This window comes from Sarcophilus harrisii, chromosome 5, assembly GCF_902635505.1.
Source record: "Sarcophilus harrisii chromosome 5, mSarHar1.11, whole genome shotgun sequence".
In the NCBI taxonomy this organism is placed as follows: Eukaryota; Metazoa; Chordata; class Mammalia; order Dasyuromorphia; family Dasyuridae; genus Sarcophilus; species Sarcophilus harrisii.
The window spans coordinates 182172323-182193010 of record NC_045430.1 but is presented as its reverse complement, the minus strand read 5'-3'; the positions used below and the strand labels follow the sequence as shown (position 1 = coordinate 182193010).

The 20688-nt window shown below is 33.9% G+C and overlaps 1 protein-coding gene across 2 annotated transcripts in view; it reads right to left on the bottom strand.

Moving 5' to 3' along the window:
• Window positions 1-20688, bottom strand: part of EXOC4 (exocyst complex component 4) — a 913849-nt gene that overhangs the window by 462908 nt on the left and 430253 nt on the right. For both annotated transcript variants that reach the window (XM_031941130.1, XM_031941132.1), the window contains exon 10: window positions 14582-14678. In XM_031941130.1, the coding sequence (XP_031796990.1) occupies window positions 14582-14678 (97 nt within the window). The remainder of the gene's footprint in view (window positions 1-14581; window positions 14679-20688) is intronic.

Below are 20688 nucleotides of genomic sequence, written 5' to 3'. Positions count from 1 at the left end.
AAATAATGGAGGTATTTAAGAGATCAGTCTGACTTTGCAAAAATCTGAATTGTATTTGTTGAAATATGGATTAGCTCAAATCAAGTACATCATAAATTAAGATATTAGCCTGGATAAGTCAAATGAAGTAAATGAAAAAGTTTCAAGGTAAGCCCTGCTTTATCTAATATTATATAGTATTATAATTGTTTGGCTTTGTATAGATAAGAATTAACATTAAGATCTTTAAGGCTGACCAAAGCAGAACTAGAGATCATTACTGATCACAAAATAGAAAATTTCGATTATACCAAACTGAAAAGTTTTTGTACAAACAAAACTAATGCAGACAAGATTAGAAGGGAAGCAATAAACTGGGAAAATATTTTTACAGTCAAAGGTTCTGATAAAGGCCTCATTTCCAAAATATATAGAGAATTAACTCTAATTTATAAAAAATCAAGCCATTCTCCAATTGAAAAATGGTCAAAGGATATGAACAGACAATTCTCAGATGAAGAAATTGAAACTATTTCTAGTCATATGAAAAGATGCTCCAAGTCATTATTAATCAGAGAAATGCAAATTAAGACAACTCTAAGATACCACTACACACCTGTCAGATTGGCTAAGATGACAGGAAAAAATAATGATGATTGTTGGAGGGGATGTGGGAAAACTGGGACATTGATTCATTGTTGGTGGAGTTGTGAACGAATCCAACCATTTTGGAGAGTAGTTTGGAACTATGCTCAAAAAGTTATCAAACTGTGCATACCCTTTGATCCAGCAGTGTTACTACTGGGATTATATCCCAAAGAGATTATAAAGAAGGGAAAGGGACCTGTATGTGCACGAATGTTTGTGGCAGCCCTTTTTGTAGTGGCTAGAAACTGGAAACTGAATGGATGTCCATCAGTTGGAGAATGGCTGAATAAATTGTGGTATATGAAAATTATGGAATATTACTGTTCTGTAAGAAATGACCAACAGGATGATTTCAGAAAGGCCTGGAGAGACTTACACGAACTGATGCCGAGTGAAATGAGCAGGACCAGGAGATCATTATATACTTCAACAACAATACTAGATGATGACCAGTTCTGATGGATCAGGCCATCCTCAGCAACAAGATCAACCAAATCATTTCTAATGGAGCAGTAATGAACTGAACTAGCTATACCCAGAAAAAGAACTCTGGGAGATGACTAAAAACCATTACATTGAATTCCCAATCCCTGTATTTATGCACACCTGCATTTTTGATTTCCTTCACAAGCTAATTGTACAATAATTCAAAGTCTGATTCTTTTTGTACAGCAAAATAATGTTTTGGTCATGTATACTTACTGTATATCTAAGTTATATTTTAATATATTTAACATCTACTGGTCATCCTGCCATTTAGGGGAGGGGGTGGGGGGGGTAAGAGGTGAAAAATTGGAACAAGAGGTTTGGCAATTGTTAATGCTGTAAAGTTACCCATGCATATAACCTGTAAATAAAAGGCTATTAAATTTAAAAAAAAAATGGATTCAGAAGGTAAAAATAACCTGGGAAGAAAGACAAAAATGCAAGCGGTTTACATTCATTTCCTAATGTTCTTTCTTTGGGTGTAGCTGCTTCTGTCCTTCCTTGATCAGTGTTAGATCTCTTTGTCGAAGAAATCCACTTCCATCAGAATACATCCTCATACAGTATTGTTGTTGAGGTATATAATGATCTCCTGGTTCTGCTCATTTCACTTAGCATCAGTTCATGTAAGTCTCTCCAAGCCTCTCTGTATTCATCCTGCTGGTCATTTCTTACAGAACAATAATATTCCATAACATTCATATACCACAATTTACCCAACCATTCTCCAATTGATGGGCAATCCATTCATTTTCCAGTTTCTGGCCACTACAAACAGGGCTGCTACAAACATTTTGGCACATACAGGTCCCTTTCCCTTCTTTAGTATCTCCTTGGGATATAAGCCCAGTAGTAGCACTGCTGGGTCAAAGGGTATGCACAGTTTGATAACTTTTTGGGCATAATTCCAGATTGCTCTCCAGAATGGTTGGATTCGTTCACAACTCCACCAACAGTGCATCAGTGTCCCAGTTTTCCCGCATCCCCTCCAACATTCATCATTATTTTTTCCTGTCATCTTAGCCAATCTGACAGGTGTGTAGTGGTATCTCAGAGTTGTCTTAATTTGCATTTCTCTGATCAGTAGTGATTTGGAACACTTTCATATGAGTGGTAATAGTTTCAATTTCATCATCTGAAAGTTGTCTGTTCATATCCTTTGACCGTGATTTTTTGATTTTCTAAAAAAGGAATATAGAAACATTTTGAACATATACAAACATCTATTTAATATCCACTACCATCCATTACTTTTTACTCCCCTACCTTACAAAGTGGCAAATTACATGGATGTGATTAAAATAAGAAGGCTGATAAGGCCAATAATCACATTTTCTATCATGTAATAGGGAGAAGGCCTATCTCTCACTCAAATGTGCTGAAAACCACTTGTAGACATCAAGAGCTCCACTTTCTTTTTCTGTCCTAAGACAAATTACTAGGTAGTGTCCTGGCAAAATCAAGTTTGAAGCTATTGCTCTAGCTTACCAAAAAAATGAGATTAAGGCAGCAAAAAAGCCTAATGTCTTTTGTGGCAGCTGCTACCCATTTCTCTCTATTATAAGTTTGTATTAGATTTGTATCATAGAAGTTTCTTGACTCAATTGTCAATCAAACAGCAAAGTCTCTATGGTGTACTGAGCAATAGCCGAGAAAATCTCATTTCACTAACAGCAAAGCTAATATGAAGATTTTTAGGGAAAAAAAGCTCAGACATGACAAGGGAGATTTATATATCATTTGTTTCACAAACTAGCTGTATGGCTTAAAGCAAGCAAAGCACTCTGCACTTCTAAAGTATACCAGTTTCGTCTTTAGAAAGCTTGCTTAAACGTAGACGACTGGGCCACCAGACTCTTATGGTTACTTGTAGTTTCAAAATCTTAGATAATTACTCAAAAGAAAATTTTTATTGTAGTAGACTATGAAATGTCCTCCCTATGTAACTTCTACCTTTCAATGCCTTGAATGAGTTTGTAAGACTAGAAACTGCAGAGAAGGTGTGTTTATCTGAATCACTGAGAAAATTTCTCCAAGATAACTCCTTAGGCCAAAGAGATCATGAGTCTGGTCCTGTTTCTAATATATGCCCTAGGTCTTTGAAGAGGAGAAAATGAAACACTAATTGTATTTAAATTACTATTACTGGAAGTGGTCCAGAGAAAACAAAAATGAACAAATGGAAGGTAAATGGAAGAAACTTTTAATATTATGCAAGAAAGAACAATAAATCTTCCGTCACAAAAAAAAAAAGAATGGAAAGGAGAAAATAATTTTTAAAAATTAGATATCAAAAGGAATTGTTATTGACCATGAGAATTTAAGACTCAATTCAGGGCCTAATTTTCATACCTCATCATGTGGCTAACTTGGTACTTTATTAGAAATTCACATCTGAAAAACAGAGTAGAAAACCCTAGGTCTAAGCAGTTGCACATTTCCAGGATAAAAGCATAGGTATATTTTGGTCACAGTGGTGCAGAAGACAAATTCAGAACACAAAAAAGATGATATTTTGTTAGATAAACATCTTCCTTTTAGATCTTCCTTTTATGTTTTGCATATGTAAGTTTTCAAAAATATTAATTGTGATGACAACAGAATAGAAAGCAATGAAAAATACCATTTAGGTCACTAGTATACTTCAAAAAATAAGTTAGTTTCAAAATTTGAAAGGATTAGCCATCTTTTTTGCCCTATCATCAATGGAGTTAATTAACACAGTCCCTTTATGCCAGTAACCACTGTAGGAAAAGGATTTGAAATGTTTGACCTTGCTAAAAATCCAGACACTTGATCATTTCCATTAAATCTCTTTCTTAAATGAAACTCTATGTCTATTTTGTGAGATTCAACTTCAAAAAGAGGAGGGTTTTTCAGGGAGTTAGTACAATCAAGTTTTAGATATCTTAAGTAAGAGATATTTTTGAGCCATCCAGTTTGAAAAGTCTGTTAGGCAAGTGGTGATATGGACATAAAGCTCAAGAGATATTAGGTAAAAATATATAGGTCTGGGAGTTATCTTCACAGAGAAAAGAGTCTGATGAAGTTACCAAGAGAGGGTGTTATTAAAGAAGGGTAGGGTGTATATTATACTTCAGAACCTTGAGGAATAATCACAGTTTAGAGGTATAGCCTGCATGATGAATTATCAAAAGAAGGGAAGCAGGAGAGCATCAGGAGAAAGCAATGCCACAAAAGCCCAGAGAAGAAAGATGATTCAGGAGGAAAAGATGATCAACAGGGTTAAATGTATTATATATATTGAAAAGAGAAATGACAAAAGATTATCTGATTTGACAATTAAGAGATCAATGATTCTTTGGAGAAGAGTTTCAATTGAGGGATGAGGTCAGAAACTAAATAGCAAAGGGTTGAAGAGAAAGAAAAGGAAGCAGAGACATCAATTGCAGGCAGTTTTTTCTAGGAATCTGAGAAATAGAAAATTGGAATAAGACCAGAGCTTGAGGGGAACACATGGTTCTAGTGAGGGAGATAAGCTTGTTTGATAGCAAAAGGGAAGGAACCAATATCAAGAGAGAGAGGTTGAATGTTCAAGAAAAGGCAGTCAAAATTACAATTTGCTAAAGAAGATAGAAGGGATGAAATCAAAATTACATCTAGAAGGCTTACGTTTGGCAAAAAGAGCTAGCTCACTATCAGATAAAGTGGGAAAGGGGGCAAAAATGAGAATTGATGTCTAGGAGTTTTGAGATTATGCATGTTGAACAGCCTCTATTTCCTCCACAAAGCAAGAGGTAAGGTTTTAAACTGGAGGGGATGAGCAGGAAATATTGAAAGGCCTGAAGAAGAAAAAGAAGGTTTAGAAATGCTTCTGTGGGAAGTGATAGAAGAAAATTAACTAGGCAGAAATAAAAGGACTGCCTTTTTGGAATGAGAAACGACTTAAAATAGGTAACACGAATTTGCAATGTACATGGTAAATGTACAATAGTTGTGTAATATTCACCAGCTTTGAGTCAGAATGGAGGGGGAAGTGTATGTTGGAAGTAATGGAAGGCTGAGATTTAAACAAGAGATGAAGGGTAACAAGATTAGGAGAAAAGAGATTTGAAAGCAGTGCTATGTTGAAATAATTAACTACAGGGTCAAGATTAAAAAAGGAAGGGGAATACAGTGAACTCAAATCAGGTTGGATTAAAAGTGTGAGAAGATACTGAGCAGTGGAGAAAGGACACCAAACCTCTATAACAGGACTTAAAACCTTGTTGTCTTCCTTTGGCATGCTGGGGAAGCCTAGAGATCTCTTTTTAGAATAACATTTTTAAATGAACATAATAAAATATGTAGGATTATAAAGAACGCCACTATTGAAGTTCATGAAATCTTTCCATGGGCCCAATTAAGTCCAGCTGGAGAATCTTTGCTCTATGAGTTGGTTGGTAATTTCTGCGAAAGGTTAAAGGGGAAGGAGGTGACTTGCTATGGATCCTGATGGTTTGTGAAGGTGCGAAGGGGTAAGGGCACAGAATCTGACACAAACTTACTCCCTATGGGGACCCGACACTAATCTACAGCCACATAAGGCCAACCCTGAATAGGTTGACTCTCCTAATCATGTCATACCAAAGACTTCCTGAATAGGAATCTCCTAATCACATCCTAACTTTGAATAGGCAGATATCTAGGCATCCCCTAATCACATCATAGAGCTTCCTGCCACCAGAAACATCTGAGCAGCTCATCCTTGGGCGGGATACCAACCCTTTGTCTAGGACCCCCACTCTGTACTGTGTTTGTACAACCCTGCCTTCTTTCCTACTGCTATATATATCTGTACTATTGCACCCATTAAGAGGAGGCTTGATCAGAATGATTTGACTTGCCTCCATTTTGCATGTCCCCTCTCTCTTGCCCTTATCTCTTTTCTTCCAGGGTCCACACACACTGCCTCACGGGCCGAGGCAACTCCCACTATGGATAGACAGTATCACAGTACTACAGGGACTGGATTGTGGTTGAAGTAATTAGAAAAAAAGAATATTTGCACTTGTCCTGAAACTAACCTCCACATATCCTGATCTTAGATAACTAGGAAAGAAGAAAAGGAAAGGGATCTCTGCTATCCACATAACTCTTCATGAATACTAGACTAGGTACAACAAGTACATAGGAAGCTCCACAGAGGTGTCACTAACTTAGTTGAGGACAAGGAACATATTCTTCCCAGAAAGTCAAAGACTAGAGAAACCTAATATAGTATAAGTCTTTTTACTGAGACAAAAATAAGTACTTGTCATTATCACAGCTATCAAACTAAAAAATCTTTAGAAAACCCTAGAATATTTACCTTATTCGGCTTATATTTTAAAAACTTCCCATCTTTTTTCTCCTCCTAAAACTAAATTGTAAGTAAAACATGTCAGTGACATGCCAACATTGGACAGAAGACTCAAATGGCAGGGTCTTTTTCACATACTACAGAATAAACCTGTAAAAAGGCTTTCCTGGACTCTAGTCAATCCATTTCCTGCCAAATTGGTTAGGATTACAAAATGTAAAGATGTCAGCAATACTTTGCAGCAATTCCCCTTATGCTCAAAGATCATAATCATATGCATTTTATTTCTTTTGTAAGAAATTTGAAATCTACTTGTTTTTGCAGCTGAATCCCCTCAGATACCTCTTTCCCCCCATAGCACCAAATTTGCCCCCAAACATGCATTGTGCTTTCTCACCTTATTAAAACTGTTAACACTGTTCTCTATGTCTAGAATTTCTTCCTTTCTTCCTATTAACCCCAATCTTTGAATCAAAAGTGCCATGTTCTCCAGAAAATGTCCCTGGTTAATAACTGCCTTCTATCTCAAACTTTATATACCTCTCTAATGCACTTTTAACACAATTATAACTACTTTCTGTTGGTGTCATCCTTCTATTAGACTCTAGGTTTGTTGGCAGCCACCGTGTCTTATCTAAATTGCCTTGACTGCCCCACTACTTTGAACAGGATTCTGAACTCAGTAGGTATGAAATAAATTATATTTGTTGCACTGTAACTTCTCTCCAAGTAAATAAATTTCCCTTTGAGGTTTCTACTTACATTTCCTAGTGCACTTTAAAAAACCCAACTTACAAGTTCTAATATCTTTTCTAAAGATTCTTTATCTCAGGGAAGCAAAACATACAACATTATGACCTAAAATACAGATTTTTTTATTCCCCAAATGATTACTTAGATTTGTGTAATTCTATTTACATTGAGATTTCCAACATGATGAAGTTTCATAAGGTTCTCTATACTTTTGAAGTAATTTAATTTCTCCATAAGGTCTCCTAGTTGTTTCCTTAGGTTTATTTGTTTTGATTCTTCCCTGAAGTCTTTTCTCTCCAAGATACAGTTTTCTTTTTTATCTAGTTGCAGGACTGTGGAGATTGTTCAGCTAAATGAACAAAGGATGACAAAGGATAACCTCTGTGACAGAGATCCTTGGTAAAATACCACTGAATCCTCTTAAGGAAAGACTATAGGTAAGCACTCAACTAGATGAAAAGAGTAAATTCATTGTCTCTTTAGTTAAAATAAAAAAGCTTTTTAGTCAAAACCATATACTTTTTTAAAGAACCAAATAGCCTCCTTTTATTTCAAAAAAGGTACACTCTTTAATTCCAAAAGTCGTTGCATATACGATTCTTCTACAATCCTGAGTTTTGTTTGCTAATAGCATAACTATATTTTAATTTAACCTTTTAGCATGCTCTACATATGATAAACAAAATGGTATTTTGAGAGAAAAATCCAAGTGTAATTTGCTCTGCAAAATCATTTTGCAATATAAATTGTTCCTTGGAGGCTGTCCTCCCTGATGATGGTTTGCAATGGCCTATGCCTAGCCTTTTGTCATGTTCACATATCATAACTTCAACCCCTTCTCATACTCATACATATACCAGAGCTGATAAACAACCACAATCAGAAAAATATATGCTAAGATGACTTCCCATACAATTGTTGGTTTCAAGATCTAGCAAGATGCTTTAATTTCAACAAGTTACACATTTCGGTGATTAGATGATGTGATTATAACTTGACTATTCTGCTGCAGTTACAGTTTAAGGTAAACAGGTAGTTGATGAATGCTGCCCAGCAGCAACAAGAGGCTCAGTGCCTCTTGTTCTGACATACTTGCCTTTTCATCCAATGCCATGCCAGAACACTTTTAATAGCTTTCTGATGTTAATGGAGTATAGCTATACTTAATAAAGAGAATAAAGAGAGATACTCATCACCCTATACTTGGGATCTTACTACCAATTAACAATACCAGGATCGGATCACTGGCATTTTTGCAATTTGAAACGCCATCATTCTCAACATCTTTAACCATCTGTTTCTCCTCTACCACCCTTAAGACACAAGACATCTGTTCATTAATTGTCTAATAATAAACATACTTCATATGTATAGTGATTATTATCCTGAAGAATCAAATGACTTTCAAAAGCCAGCTGAAGCAAATAAACAAAGAGAACAACCCAAGATGTTTTTTAAGATCTATCACTTATAGCCTGCCAAATTTCAAAGTATATGAGATTTAAGATCCTTCCTAGACTTCTGAAAGTCATCTAAAAGTATACAGTAAGTTCTTTCTCTTCAAACTCAGACGAAGGGAACCATTTAGTGCTGCAACTTTCTTTGACCCAATTGCATAGTTATGAATTGGGCAAGAAAAAAAAATGAACTATTCATTCTATTCAGTTATAGGTTTAGAGACTGGGCTTGTGATTTCATGCTGTAAGTAACTCCTGGATTGCTACCAATACAAGCCTGTAGCTGCTCTGCAATTTATTTTGTTAAAGACTTATGTAGCACTAAGGAGTTATGACTTGCTTAGAATGTAGCCAGGTTGTATCAGGGACAAGATATAAACCCAGATATTCTTGGCTTCACTTGCACTATTTTGCCCCCACAGTGGTGACAAAATGTGAATCAGTGATATTTTCTTAGTGAGCATTTGTGAGATGGCAGGTACATTTATATCAAATTCAAGATGGTGACTGCATTTGCAAATTTAGTCTAGTCAAACAACTTGCCTATGAAGTAAAAATGTTAATAAAAGATTTCAAGAATCCTCAGTTGTTAGTTATTAAAAATATTAAACTGGTAAATAATTATTTTACCAAGGTACATTTCATTAAAGAGTAAAAATAGAAATGAACCTTATTTATATTTGCATGAAATTTTACTATTACAAAATATTTTCATATAAATTATCTTTTTGATTCCACAAAACACTGTGCAATAAACAACAGAGATATTATTATTGTCCCAATTTTAAAGATGAGAAAATTAAGCTAATTTTTAATTGACCTAAATCATACAAACCCTACATTCATTGAAAGTGAGTTTAGCTACAATCCGATCTACTTAGCACCAGATTGCCAATCTTGGCAAAGGATGTGAAGAAGAAATTAAAGAGAAGGAAAAAAAAGGGAATTCCTCCTTTGTACATGTACTACTAATACTAGAGTAATACTGGAACACCTCTGACAAATGATCCCATTGTGCAGCTCATTATAACAAGTATTCTTGTTATAATGCTCTGTGTCAGAAAGTGGTTAGACATCTCTATGAAATATGCTTCACTCACTGAAAGTTTATTTACATAGTGGCTATTAATTACTAGTCATTTATGCAATGAGGAAATCTAAATGCAGATCAAATCTGCACGTCAAAGGGGAAAAAATATGTCATACAGGCTTCATCATTACCATATTTCCCATCCCACCCTTAAATTAAAGGCCCAGGAGGATAAAGTAAATTCCATTAATCAAAATGAACTCATCCATTTTTCCCAAAGGCCTCTGGTGAAAGCTGACAAATGACAAATATCTCGGTAAAAAAAACAAAGAAAGAGCATAAGTAGTATCATCACCAAGGTCTACACTTCTCCAGAAGAGATTATGGAATCCATTTAAGAAGAAGATAGGAGGACATCTATCTGTACTGGTCTTTGTTCAGTTGGGCCCTTAGGCAAGAAAATAAATTAGATGATCTCTTATCACCAAAAGCATTCATTAGGTATATAATTATATATTATGCTTCAATAAGCAATGTATAATATAAAGTGACTAGAACTCATGCTTCCTGCTTTCTACAATTTTACCCTTTAAAAGAAACTGCACAGAACTAGCACAAAGATTTTATGAACAAACATTAAATATGTAAATTAAATAAGTTATTACTCGTCACTAAATATAAACAAAAAAGTTGTCTATTTCATGGGGTTATGAGTGAAGGAGAGTAGAGGAGTTCATCAGATGAGATCAACAATTGTTCCAGAATTAATTATGGCAGACATTCTAGAAGGGATAGGATTCTAAAAAGGAAGTTCATGACTTTGATCATTGGTTATTTATACATATTACATATAAATATTTTTAAGAAAATGATTTTAAATTCGACTGGTTTTTAAAAATAACCTTCTCACTGACTAGAATCACTTGAAAAATGTTTTTAACACATATATCTAGAAGAACCACATATTATATAACCACATGTTATAGCTAATAAATAAATGCTATTTCCCTAGATCTGTGGTTAAAAGATGAGAGGCTGATCAAATGTAACTGCTGATGATTTGGTACACATTTTGTTTAAAAGACAGCTTTTTGAGATATGTGAGTCCTGGCTAAGTAGTCATTATAACATTTTTTAAAATAGAAAACTATATTAACCAGAAATTCAAAATCAACTTCGAGAAATTTATAAGGCTTAATATTTTTGGTTAAAAAATTAGATCAAAATGATGTGTGCAGAGTTTAAGGAAAGAAGGCAGAGATCTGGAACACTTTACCAAGAACAATAGCAAACTCAAAATAAAGACCTTTTTTTTTTTTTTTTTTTTTTTAAATAACACATCAAAAAGTGTGTCCTTCCACAAGAAAAATTTTTTTGATTTGCTAAAAGATTAGCCATAAGGATAGCAAACCTTTTCTGTTTAAATGTTTGTAATGATTATTTACATTTTAATAAGTAAATTTCTTTAAAATGTCATGTAAAATTAATAAGATAAAGATTGGCTCATTAGGGAGAATTTGAGGTACTAGCTATAAGCAGGTAAACATTTAACAACTAGAGTAAGATGAATAGATAAAAGAGTTTCATTACATTCTCCCAAGAGATACAAAGACTTGCTTTTGTTTGGGGGAACAGAAGAATAGGGAGAGAAATATGATGATAAACAGAGGAAGAAAATAAAGCAAGAGAGATATTGAGAAAATCTAAGATGCTCTAATAAAACATACAATTGCTGAGTTCTATATCAATGTTTACATTTGTGTCCACAAATGGTCAAAGAGATCCATGAGTCAAAGAAAATATTGCTTAAAATACCTTAGAAAAATTCAAAAGATAAAATTTATCAAGTAAGAACTGAATAAGATCCCAAAGAGTCTCATTTTCAATTGGCAAGCTATAAAAACTGTGACCATGTCTATGATGACTTTAGGGAATTCCATGAAAATTTAAACTACTCTTAAGAGATCTACCTGAAAGCAAATATGATCAAAAAGAGCAATGTTAAAGCTAAAAGATGGAATACTATATTAAATGAAAACCTTTTTTATCAGAAAGATAACCATTATTCTGTAAATGCTATTAATATGAAACTACTCAGCTTATAATAAAATATAAAAAGAGAAATACAGTTCCTAAGACTAAAAATGGTCTTATATTTACAATTATAACATTTCAGTCATTTTAAGTTTTAAAAGCTTTTTTGTCAATATCCAATGACAGTCTACAAAGTGTACAGTTAGAGAAGTTATGTGCAACATGAATTAATTTGTAGTCCATACATGGTACCTTTTTATCAAAGAATTAACTTACCTTGTAATGCACATATTCTGGCTTTACATTAAACATTACACAGAAAATGAATAATAAACAATTTAGTAAGTGCTACAAGTACATTTTTCCCAGTACTAATCAATAATAAATTATAACTCTATAAGGTAGAAGACATCAAATAAGCAAGTAAAATCAGTGGGAGACATAATGAGCCTTAAAACTTAGTAATCAGCAGAAACACTATCTAGTGACATATCACAATATACAGAACAATTTTCTTGTAAACTGCATAAATAAGACAAAACTACCATCAAGATGTTTTGTGCCCCACAAGGCATCAGTATTCTAAAGAAAGAATCATTATTAATGAAGATGCCAAATAGAGCTAGTAGCAAAAGGGAATATGTGGTGTTCTTGTTCTTTAATATATAATATAATGGTTCTCTCTGGGAGAGAGATTTCTCGGGGAGGTTTTCTGGAGGCAGCCTTAGTTTCAGTTAAAAGTAATAATCACCCAAAATGCAGCCAGCTGATAAAATGCAAACGTTTATTTTCTCCTTCCAAGTCTTGTCTCTTTCCTTGGGCCCGGTTAGTTCAGAGGTCTATCTCTCTGCTTGGTTCCAAGAGCTCTTGCAGATTATCCCTTGCTTCTACCTCTGCTCTCTCTCCTTGGTTCTAAGAGTTCTTGCAGCTTTGTCCTTTGCCTCTGCTTTCTTCAGCCTCCAGATGGAATGAATCTCTCTTGCCTCCAAAAGAGGGCTTCTGGCTCTCAATCTCCCAGAGTGCTGAATCTGGTTGTGCCTCCGAGAGAGTGCTTCTCCTCAACTGAACTGACGCTCCCTGCTCCAATCTAATTCAGCTGAACTCTTCTCTCAGTGTTTTCAGCTCAACTCCCTGAGAGAGCCTCTGTCTGTTTCTTATATAGAATCTCTTCTGAGACAGAGGGATTATGGGTTTCCCCCAGAGAGCTCTCTGGCCCTGAGAGCTTCAAGGGAGGTGTGAATTCGGATATCTCATACTAAACTCTGAAATCTCCCAAATGTGTGAACTCCAATGAGTACTTAAATTCATCTTGCTTATATGAACTCTCTAAAGGTGTGAACACAAGCCTTGTTGTCTATCAGTATTAGTAACTTATCACCTTGTAAGGATTCACTCTAAGGTGTGAACCAATAAGCACTGTATCAATTCCATTGAGTTAACACCAGAATTCTGACATTTCCCTTGAGTTTTCACCTTGTTTCAAGTTGAGTTGACACTAGGATTCCAACAGGAATAGATAAAGAGAGATACATTTTCACATAATGGAATAAGTGGAACTGACCCAGAAGTGAGCCTGTCTTGGAAAGCAATGGGAAGAAAACTTTATAGTGAAAGTTTTGAGACATAAAACTGTTTGATCCCTTATCTGGGATGCTGCTAAGGATATTCCTCTTCAAGTACTGGTTGGTCTTGATGATCTGAGATCACATCTTAACTCCATGGCTCTCTATGAATCTTTCATTTCAGTTTAGAAAATACCCATAAAGTTTGGAAAAGGCCTTTACTAAAGGCTAGTAGTTATTGTTTACAACAATAAATAAGTAACAAAATATATATAGGTAAGACACACAAGTAGGAGAACTCTATATATTCTTGGTTAGCTATAGAGTTAAATTTCAGTTAAGAAATGGCTATAATAATCAAGGTTTTTTTTTTTTTTTTTTTTTGCTCTTTTTAACAATTAGCAGCACTAAGCTAAAAGAGATCAATGTAATTGGGAAACAGAGGATGATAAATTAATTATCAAAGCCTTTTTTTTTTTTTTCCCTACTATCATGGTTATTTAAACCAGAGCTGTTTAAGGTTACAAGTCAGCAATTGTGTTCAAAAGCCCTTTCTTTATCAATTAATCTTTTCATAGATAAGGTCTTGGTTTCATACATATGTCTATATGTACTTTATCGAGGATTTCTCAGGATAGAGAACTTCCTTCATGAAGACAGATCATAAATATAAATATTCAAATTATAAGTTTCTAGGAAGATGTCTTGAAGCACTTAGGTGATTGACTTGGGCAGGTTCACACAACTAGTAAGTGTCAGAATAGAATTTGAACATGAGCCTTCTTGACTTCAACTTGAAGATGCTACTCGTGAAGACTGTAGCATTCATGAAGAAATCCAATTTCTAGCCAAGTAGAATAGTTCTCAGAAAATATCTTTAATAAGCTCTATTTAATGCAGAGAGAAGAGGGTTGGTAATAATGATAGTAAGTAAAATACTTATATTATGAAGTGATAACAATCATGCCAGGGTTGAATTAAGAGTTAATTAAAATATTACTCTAGACACTTAGAAATGGTGTCTGAATGACCCAAAAGAATCAATGAAAAGGTAACTAAGTAGATTGTAAGTTAACTAGTGTGATTGTAAGTTAACTAGTGACATTAGTCACTTCCAAGAAGGAAGTCCACTCCAAGAAGGAACTTGTCCTTCTAAGACCTGAGGATATACTTGGTTGATTAACTTCTTACCAATGAACTAATTGATAGAAAGACTCTGGAGAGAATGGAACCAGTGTATTTCAAATCATGTAGAAAACTGAAAAACACTGTTGGCTCTCAACACACTGGCATAAATAATAAAAAAAATGAATCATAGGTTCAACCTTACCTGAGTAATGGATGGAATATGACAGTGATGTTTCGGGCTCCAGGTTTGCAGACAAATTTTGTTCCTCCACCTTCAATTAAGTTGTCATCAGGTCCTCCTTTATAAAAGATTAAAAAAAATAATTCACCTAACTGAGACTTATAAAACAAAATCATAGAGGTTGGGACATACTGATAGTGAGTAGCACTCTCTAAAAAATAGATAATAAAATGATGTTTATTAAATAATCATTTTTAATCAGTTATGTCTCATAAGCTACCACATATGGTAAGGTTCTAAGACTATATTTATTTTACTGGTGAGTCATTTCAGCAACAGGTAGATTAAATATTTGACCAAACTACAAGCCAAGCAAAGCAAAAACACTATTGGAAAAAAATATAACATTTGCAAATGATGGGTGTATGTTTGTGTTTCAGAATTTAAAGTAATGTACAATTATGGTCACCAAGATATCAGTAAATTACTTAGCCAATAATCTACATGTAACTTTTAGGCAAACTGGATTATGGGATCATAGATTTAGAGATGATGTGAACCTTGAAGACCAGGAGGTCCAAATTTCTCATTTTACATATAAAAAAACTTGAGACACAAGGAAGTTAAATAATTTTATCAAGATCTCACACACAGTAAGCACCTGAAGTTAATTTGAGCCAAAGTTTCCTTCCTCAGAATAGAGAACTCCCTTCAACCACTATACCATTGGATCAGTCACAATAGAGCTAAAGCAAGGAATTAGGAATTAAAAGAACATAAATCCCAGAACTGGCTTTCCTATTAACTAGCAAAGTGAACTGAACACATGATTTACACAAGTCTCTAAACTTCTTTGGGAATTCTCACAAAATAAAGAAGATGAGTCTGATGTTCCTGAAAATTAATTCCAATTCTCAGATATAATTCCAATTAACATACTGCTATAATTCAAGAATTTGACCCTACTTCTTAAAATAAGGGTATCAAAGGAATGCCAATCTGTACCTTAATTAGCATTAGTTCACTTTAAGTTCTGAAACATAAACATACAACTCATTATATGCATCATTTGCATCATTGCAAATGTTATATTTTTTCCAATAGTGCCAGACACAATTCTTAAAGATATGCTTAAAAAATAAAAATTAATTATACTTATCAATAACAGAGCTGACACACTGAAACTAGCATATATATGTATATAATTTCAAGACTCAGAAGTCAATGCAAAAAATGTAAGATTTATCAAAAAACTAAGTGTCTCCATCACTAAATTAAGCTCTATATAGTTCTAAATATTATGAATGGTTAAAAAATATATCCCATAGGAGAGAGCATCCTTATATGACAGGTATCTATCTCCAACAAGACACAATTAAGCATAAAATTATATCTCAATATAACATTTGACAATTTTCTAATGCTAAATCTATTTTTGCTTCTAAATTTTCTAAAATAGCTCATTTCAAATCTCAGGCCAGAATTTGGAGACTTTTAAATCCAAACCGTGCTGTGTCCAAACTATTTTGGAATATGGACAGATATTTACCATAGTATTTCTATCAACTAATTAGAGCACTGTTTAGGTTGTTTTTTGTTTTTGTTTTTCGCTTTGTTTCTTCTTCTTAGTTCTTAGTCTTAAGAGACTAAAATATGTATATTCTGCATACATATAGAATGTGTATAAATGTATAAATAGAATACAGAATAAGATATAAACTCTGAACTACTTTTCTTATTTAAAAACAACAATAAAACCCACACTAAGGGGAATATATAGAATAAATGCAAAAAGAAAAAAAAAAGAGGGTCATAGGACCTTAAAAAAAAAAAAATGTCTATTTTCCTAGTCAATCAATCATGTTGCCCTTCCTTTCTATTTCTATTCTTCACGGCCAATCCTAAGAAACACAACCATTTTTTTGTTCCATCAGACTCAATACCCCATACAACTATGAAAGAATACTAGCTTATTTTGAATTACTAAATAATAATATATAAAAGGAAGAAATTGATTCCAAAATAAGCATAAGTAATTCTTTATCAACGCAACATAACCCCGCCAAATTAATATATTAATTTGTTTAATACAAAAATTTTCTTTGGAGATTGAATGTAAACCAACACATGCTATATTCATTTTTTTTCTTTTCTGCTGTTTTTTATCTCTTGTGGTTTTCCCTTTTGTTTTGATTTTTCTCTCCCAACATGATTCATAAAGATATGTATATTAAAAAATTAATGTGCATATATAACTAGGAAAAAAAACAAAAAAAATTTTCTTTAGGACACAGTTTTGTTCAATAATGAATCCAGCCACACCTCAAATGGCAAATTAGTCTCCTAATGAGCTCCTGAACATATCCCATAAATTCTCCTGTTTTTTTTTTTCTAAAAATACACAGCTTCCACCCACCTTCCATTAATTCCTTACCTGACCAACTCTCTCAAATCACCTGTCTAATCATTGAAAGCCTACTCTTCCTTCAAGAAGTTTAAATTTTAGCAAGTGCTCATGGGTAGATCAAGCTAATATAATAAAAATGACAATTCTAAGAAATTATTTTATAGAGCTAGAGGGAACAAACCCCCCAATTCATCTGGAACAACAAAAGGTCAAGAATTTCAAGAGAATTAATGAAAAAAAATGCAAAGAAAGATTGGCTAGTTGTACCAGACTTAAAACTATATTATACAGCAATAGTCATCAAAGCCATTTGATACTTGCTAAGTAGTGGTTCAGTATTCAGTTCAATAATTTAGATTCACAAGACACAATAAGCAACGATTATATTAACCTAGTGTTTGATAAACCTAAAGATTCCAACTTCTGGAATAACAACTCACTATTTGACAAAAATTGCTAGAAAAACTGGGAAATAGAATGGCAGAAACTAGGCATTAACCAATACCTAACACCTTATACCAAGATAAGGTCAAAATAGGTTCATGATTTATTCATAAAGAGTGATACTATCAGCAAATTTGGAGGAAAAGGTTATTAGTCTACCTTTCAGATCTGTGAAGTAGGGAGAATTTATGGCCAAAGAAGAACTAGAGAACATTATGTAATAGAAAATGGATAATTTTGATTATAATAAATTTAAAAAGTTTTTGTATAAACAAACCAATGCAACCAACAATAGAAAGAAAACAGAAAACTGGGGCACCAATATATTACTGATGAAATTGTGAAATGATCCAATCATTCTGGAGGGCAATTTAGAACTAAGTGCAACTAAACTGTGCATATCCTTTGATCCAGCAGTGTCTCTACTGTATCCAAAGGAAATCATAAAAAAAGGGGAAAGGATCCATATGTGCAAAATTGTTTGTGACAGCCCTTTTTGTAGTAGCAAGGAACAGGAAACTGAGTATTTGCCCCTCAGTTGGAGAAATGATTGAATAAGTCATAATATATAAATATAATGGAATATTACTGTTCTATCAGAAATGATGAGCAGGCTGATTTTTTTAAAAGCCTGGAAAGACATACATGAACTGATGCTGAATGAAGTGAATGGAACCATGAGAACATGCTACAAAGGAACAACAAGATTATATCATGACCAGCTGGGATGGATTTAGTTTTTTTCAACAATGAGATGATTCAAGACAGAGCCATCTGCATCCAGATAAAGAAATATGAAGACTAAATGTGGTTCAAAGCATAGTATATTTCATCTTTTTTTGTTGTTGTTTGCTTGTTTTTCCTTTCTCATTTTTTTCCTTTTCAATCTGTTTAGAAGAATTGCACATGTTTAGCCTATATTGTATTTTTGCTGATTAGCGGAGGAGGTAGGGGCAGAGGGAGAAAAATTTGTATTACAAGGTTTTGCAAAAGTTCATGTTGAAAACTCTTTGCATGTATTTGTTTTTTTAATTAATTGTTTTATTTTTCTGGTTATACATGTATATTAACTTTTTCAATTAGTTTTTTACACATTTCTTTATGAATCATGTTGGGAGAGAAAAATCAGAACAAAAGGGGAAAACCAGGAGAGAGGAAAAAAAAAAAAACTGGAAAAAAAAGTGGACATAGCATGTGTTGATTTACATTCACTCTCCTTGGTTCTCTTTCTATGCAAATGGAGTTTTCTATCCAAAGTTTATTGGAATTGCCTTGGATCAAAGAACCACTGAGAAGAACCAAGCGTTTCATTGTTGATTTGAAGTGAGTTTTCCTGGAGGTCTTGGAGCAGCCTTCTTTTCAGCAGATTAATCACCACAAGAATAGCCAGGAGTTAGAATCCAAAAATCTTTATTGTCTACTTCGCCTGGTGCTCAGCTAGCTTTCTCTCTCTCTTTTTTTTTTTTTTTAAATTTAATAGTCTTTATTTACAGGATATATGCATGGGTAACTTTACAGCATTAACAATTGCCAAACCTCTTGTTCCAATTTTTCACCTCTTACCCCCCCACCCTCTCCCCTAGATGTCAGGATGACCAGTAGATGTTAAATATATTAAAATATAAATTAGATACACAATAAGTATACATGACCAAAACGTTATTTTGCTGTACAAAAAGAATCAGACTCTGAAATATTGTACAATTAGCTTGTGAAGGAAATCAAAAATGCAGGTGTGCATAAATATAGGGATTGGGAATTCAATGTAATGGTTTTTAGTCATCTCCCAGAGTTCTTTTTCTGGGCATATCAGCTAGCTTTCTCATGGCCTTCAGAGGGTACTTGGTTTCAGTGGAGAAAATGCAGGAGGACAGGCCAGCCACCACCGTGGTGTGAGATGAAGTGAGTCTGAGTCCAAGGTTTTGTGCTTCAGCCTCCACCCACCACAAAGATGGACGATGGAATGAATCTGTTTCTGTCTCCAGTCCTCTATCTTTTCTGCCCTGACTGGCTGAGACTCCCAGCTTATATACTCTACACTGCTTCTAAACCAATCATTATCTCACTAGGAAACCATTATTTGTTGTAAGATTAAATCAATCATACTGAATTTAGAGAACTATTAAGCACCACGCTAAACTAGATAACCATTATCTCAGCAATTCCAATGAATTAGCAACTTGTAAGAATCCTTGTTTCAGAGTTCTGTCCCATAACAGTTGATCATCACACAATCTTACTGTTACTGTATCATATGTATTCCCGGTTCTGCTTGTTTTGTTCAGCAGCAGATAGTGTACATCTTTCCAGGCCTTTTAAAAATCTGCTTGTTCATTATTTTTTTTTTTTATAGAACAATAATATTCCATTAGTTTTATATACCCTTATTCAGCCATTCCTCAATTAATGAGCATCTCATTTTCCAATCCTTTTTTGCATATATAAAAAGTTTAAGTTCTTCTTCTTATGTGTTTAGCCTACAGAATGCCCCATTCATGAATGCCAGTTCTTTTTCTTAAACTGCTTTATATATTTTTGATTAGCATTTTGGTTAGCATAAAACAAATACTGCTTTGTGTTTTAGTTTTCAAGGGGGTGAAAGGTGAATGGGGATAGTAATTAATGAGAAGCAACTAGTATAGGATGCTTTTTTTTTTTTATTAAAGCTTTTTATTTTCAAAACATACAAGAATAACTTTTCAACACTGACCCTTGCATAGTCTTGTATTTCAGATTTCCCCCTCCTTTCTCCTATCTCCTCCCCTACATGGCAGGTAATCTAATATATGTTAAACATGTAAAAATGTATATTAAATCCAATATGTGTATACATATTTATACAATAATCTTGCTGCACAAGAAAAATCAGATCAAAAAGGGGAAAAAAAGGAGAAAGAAAACAAAATGCAGGCAAACAACAACAAAAAGAGTGAAAATGCTAGGTTGTGATCTACACTCAGTTCCCACAGTCCTATCTCTAGGTGTAGATGGCTCTTCACAAGATCATTGGAACTGGCCTGAATCATCGCATTGTTGGAGAGTCATGTCCATTAGAATTGATCTTCATATAATCTTGTTATTGCTATGAATAATGATCTCCTGGTTCTGCTCATTTAGCACCAGCTACTTTTATAAGGAATATGGCAATAAAAGAAAGAAGAAAAATAGTATAATAACTTGATAGTGGTGTCAGGAAAAGGTCTTTTTAAGATATAAAGACTTGAGAATGTTTATAATGTGAGGGAAAGGATCCAAAAGAAAGGAAAAGCTAGAAGAA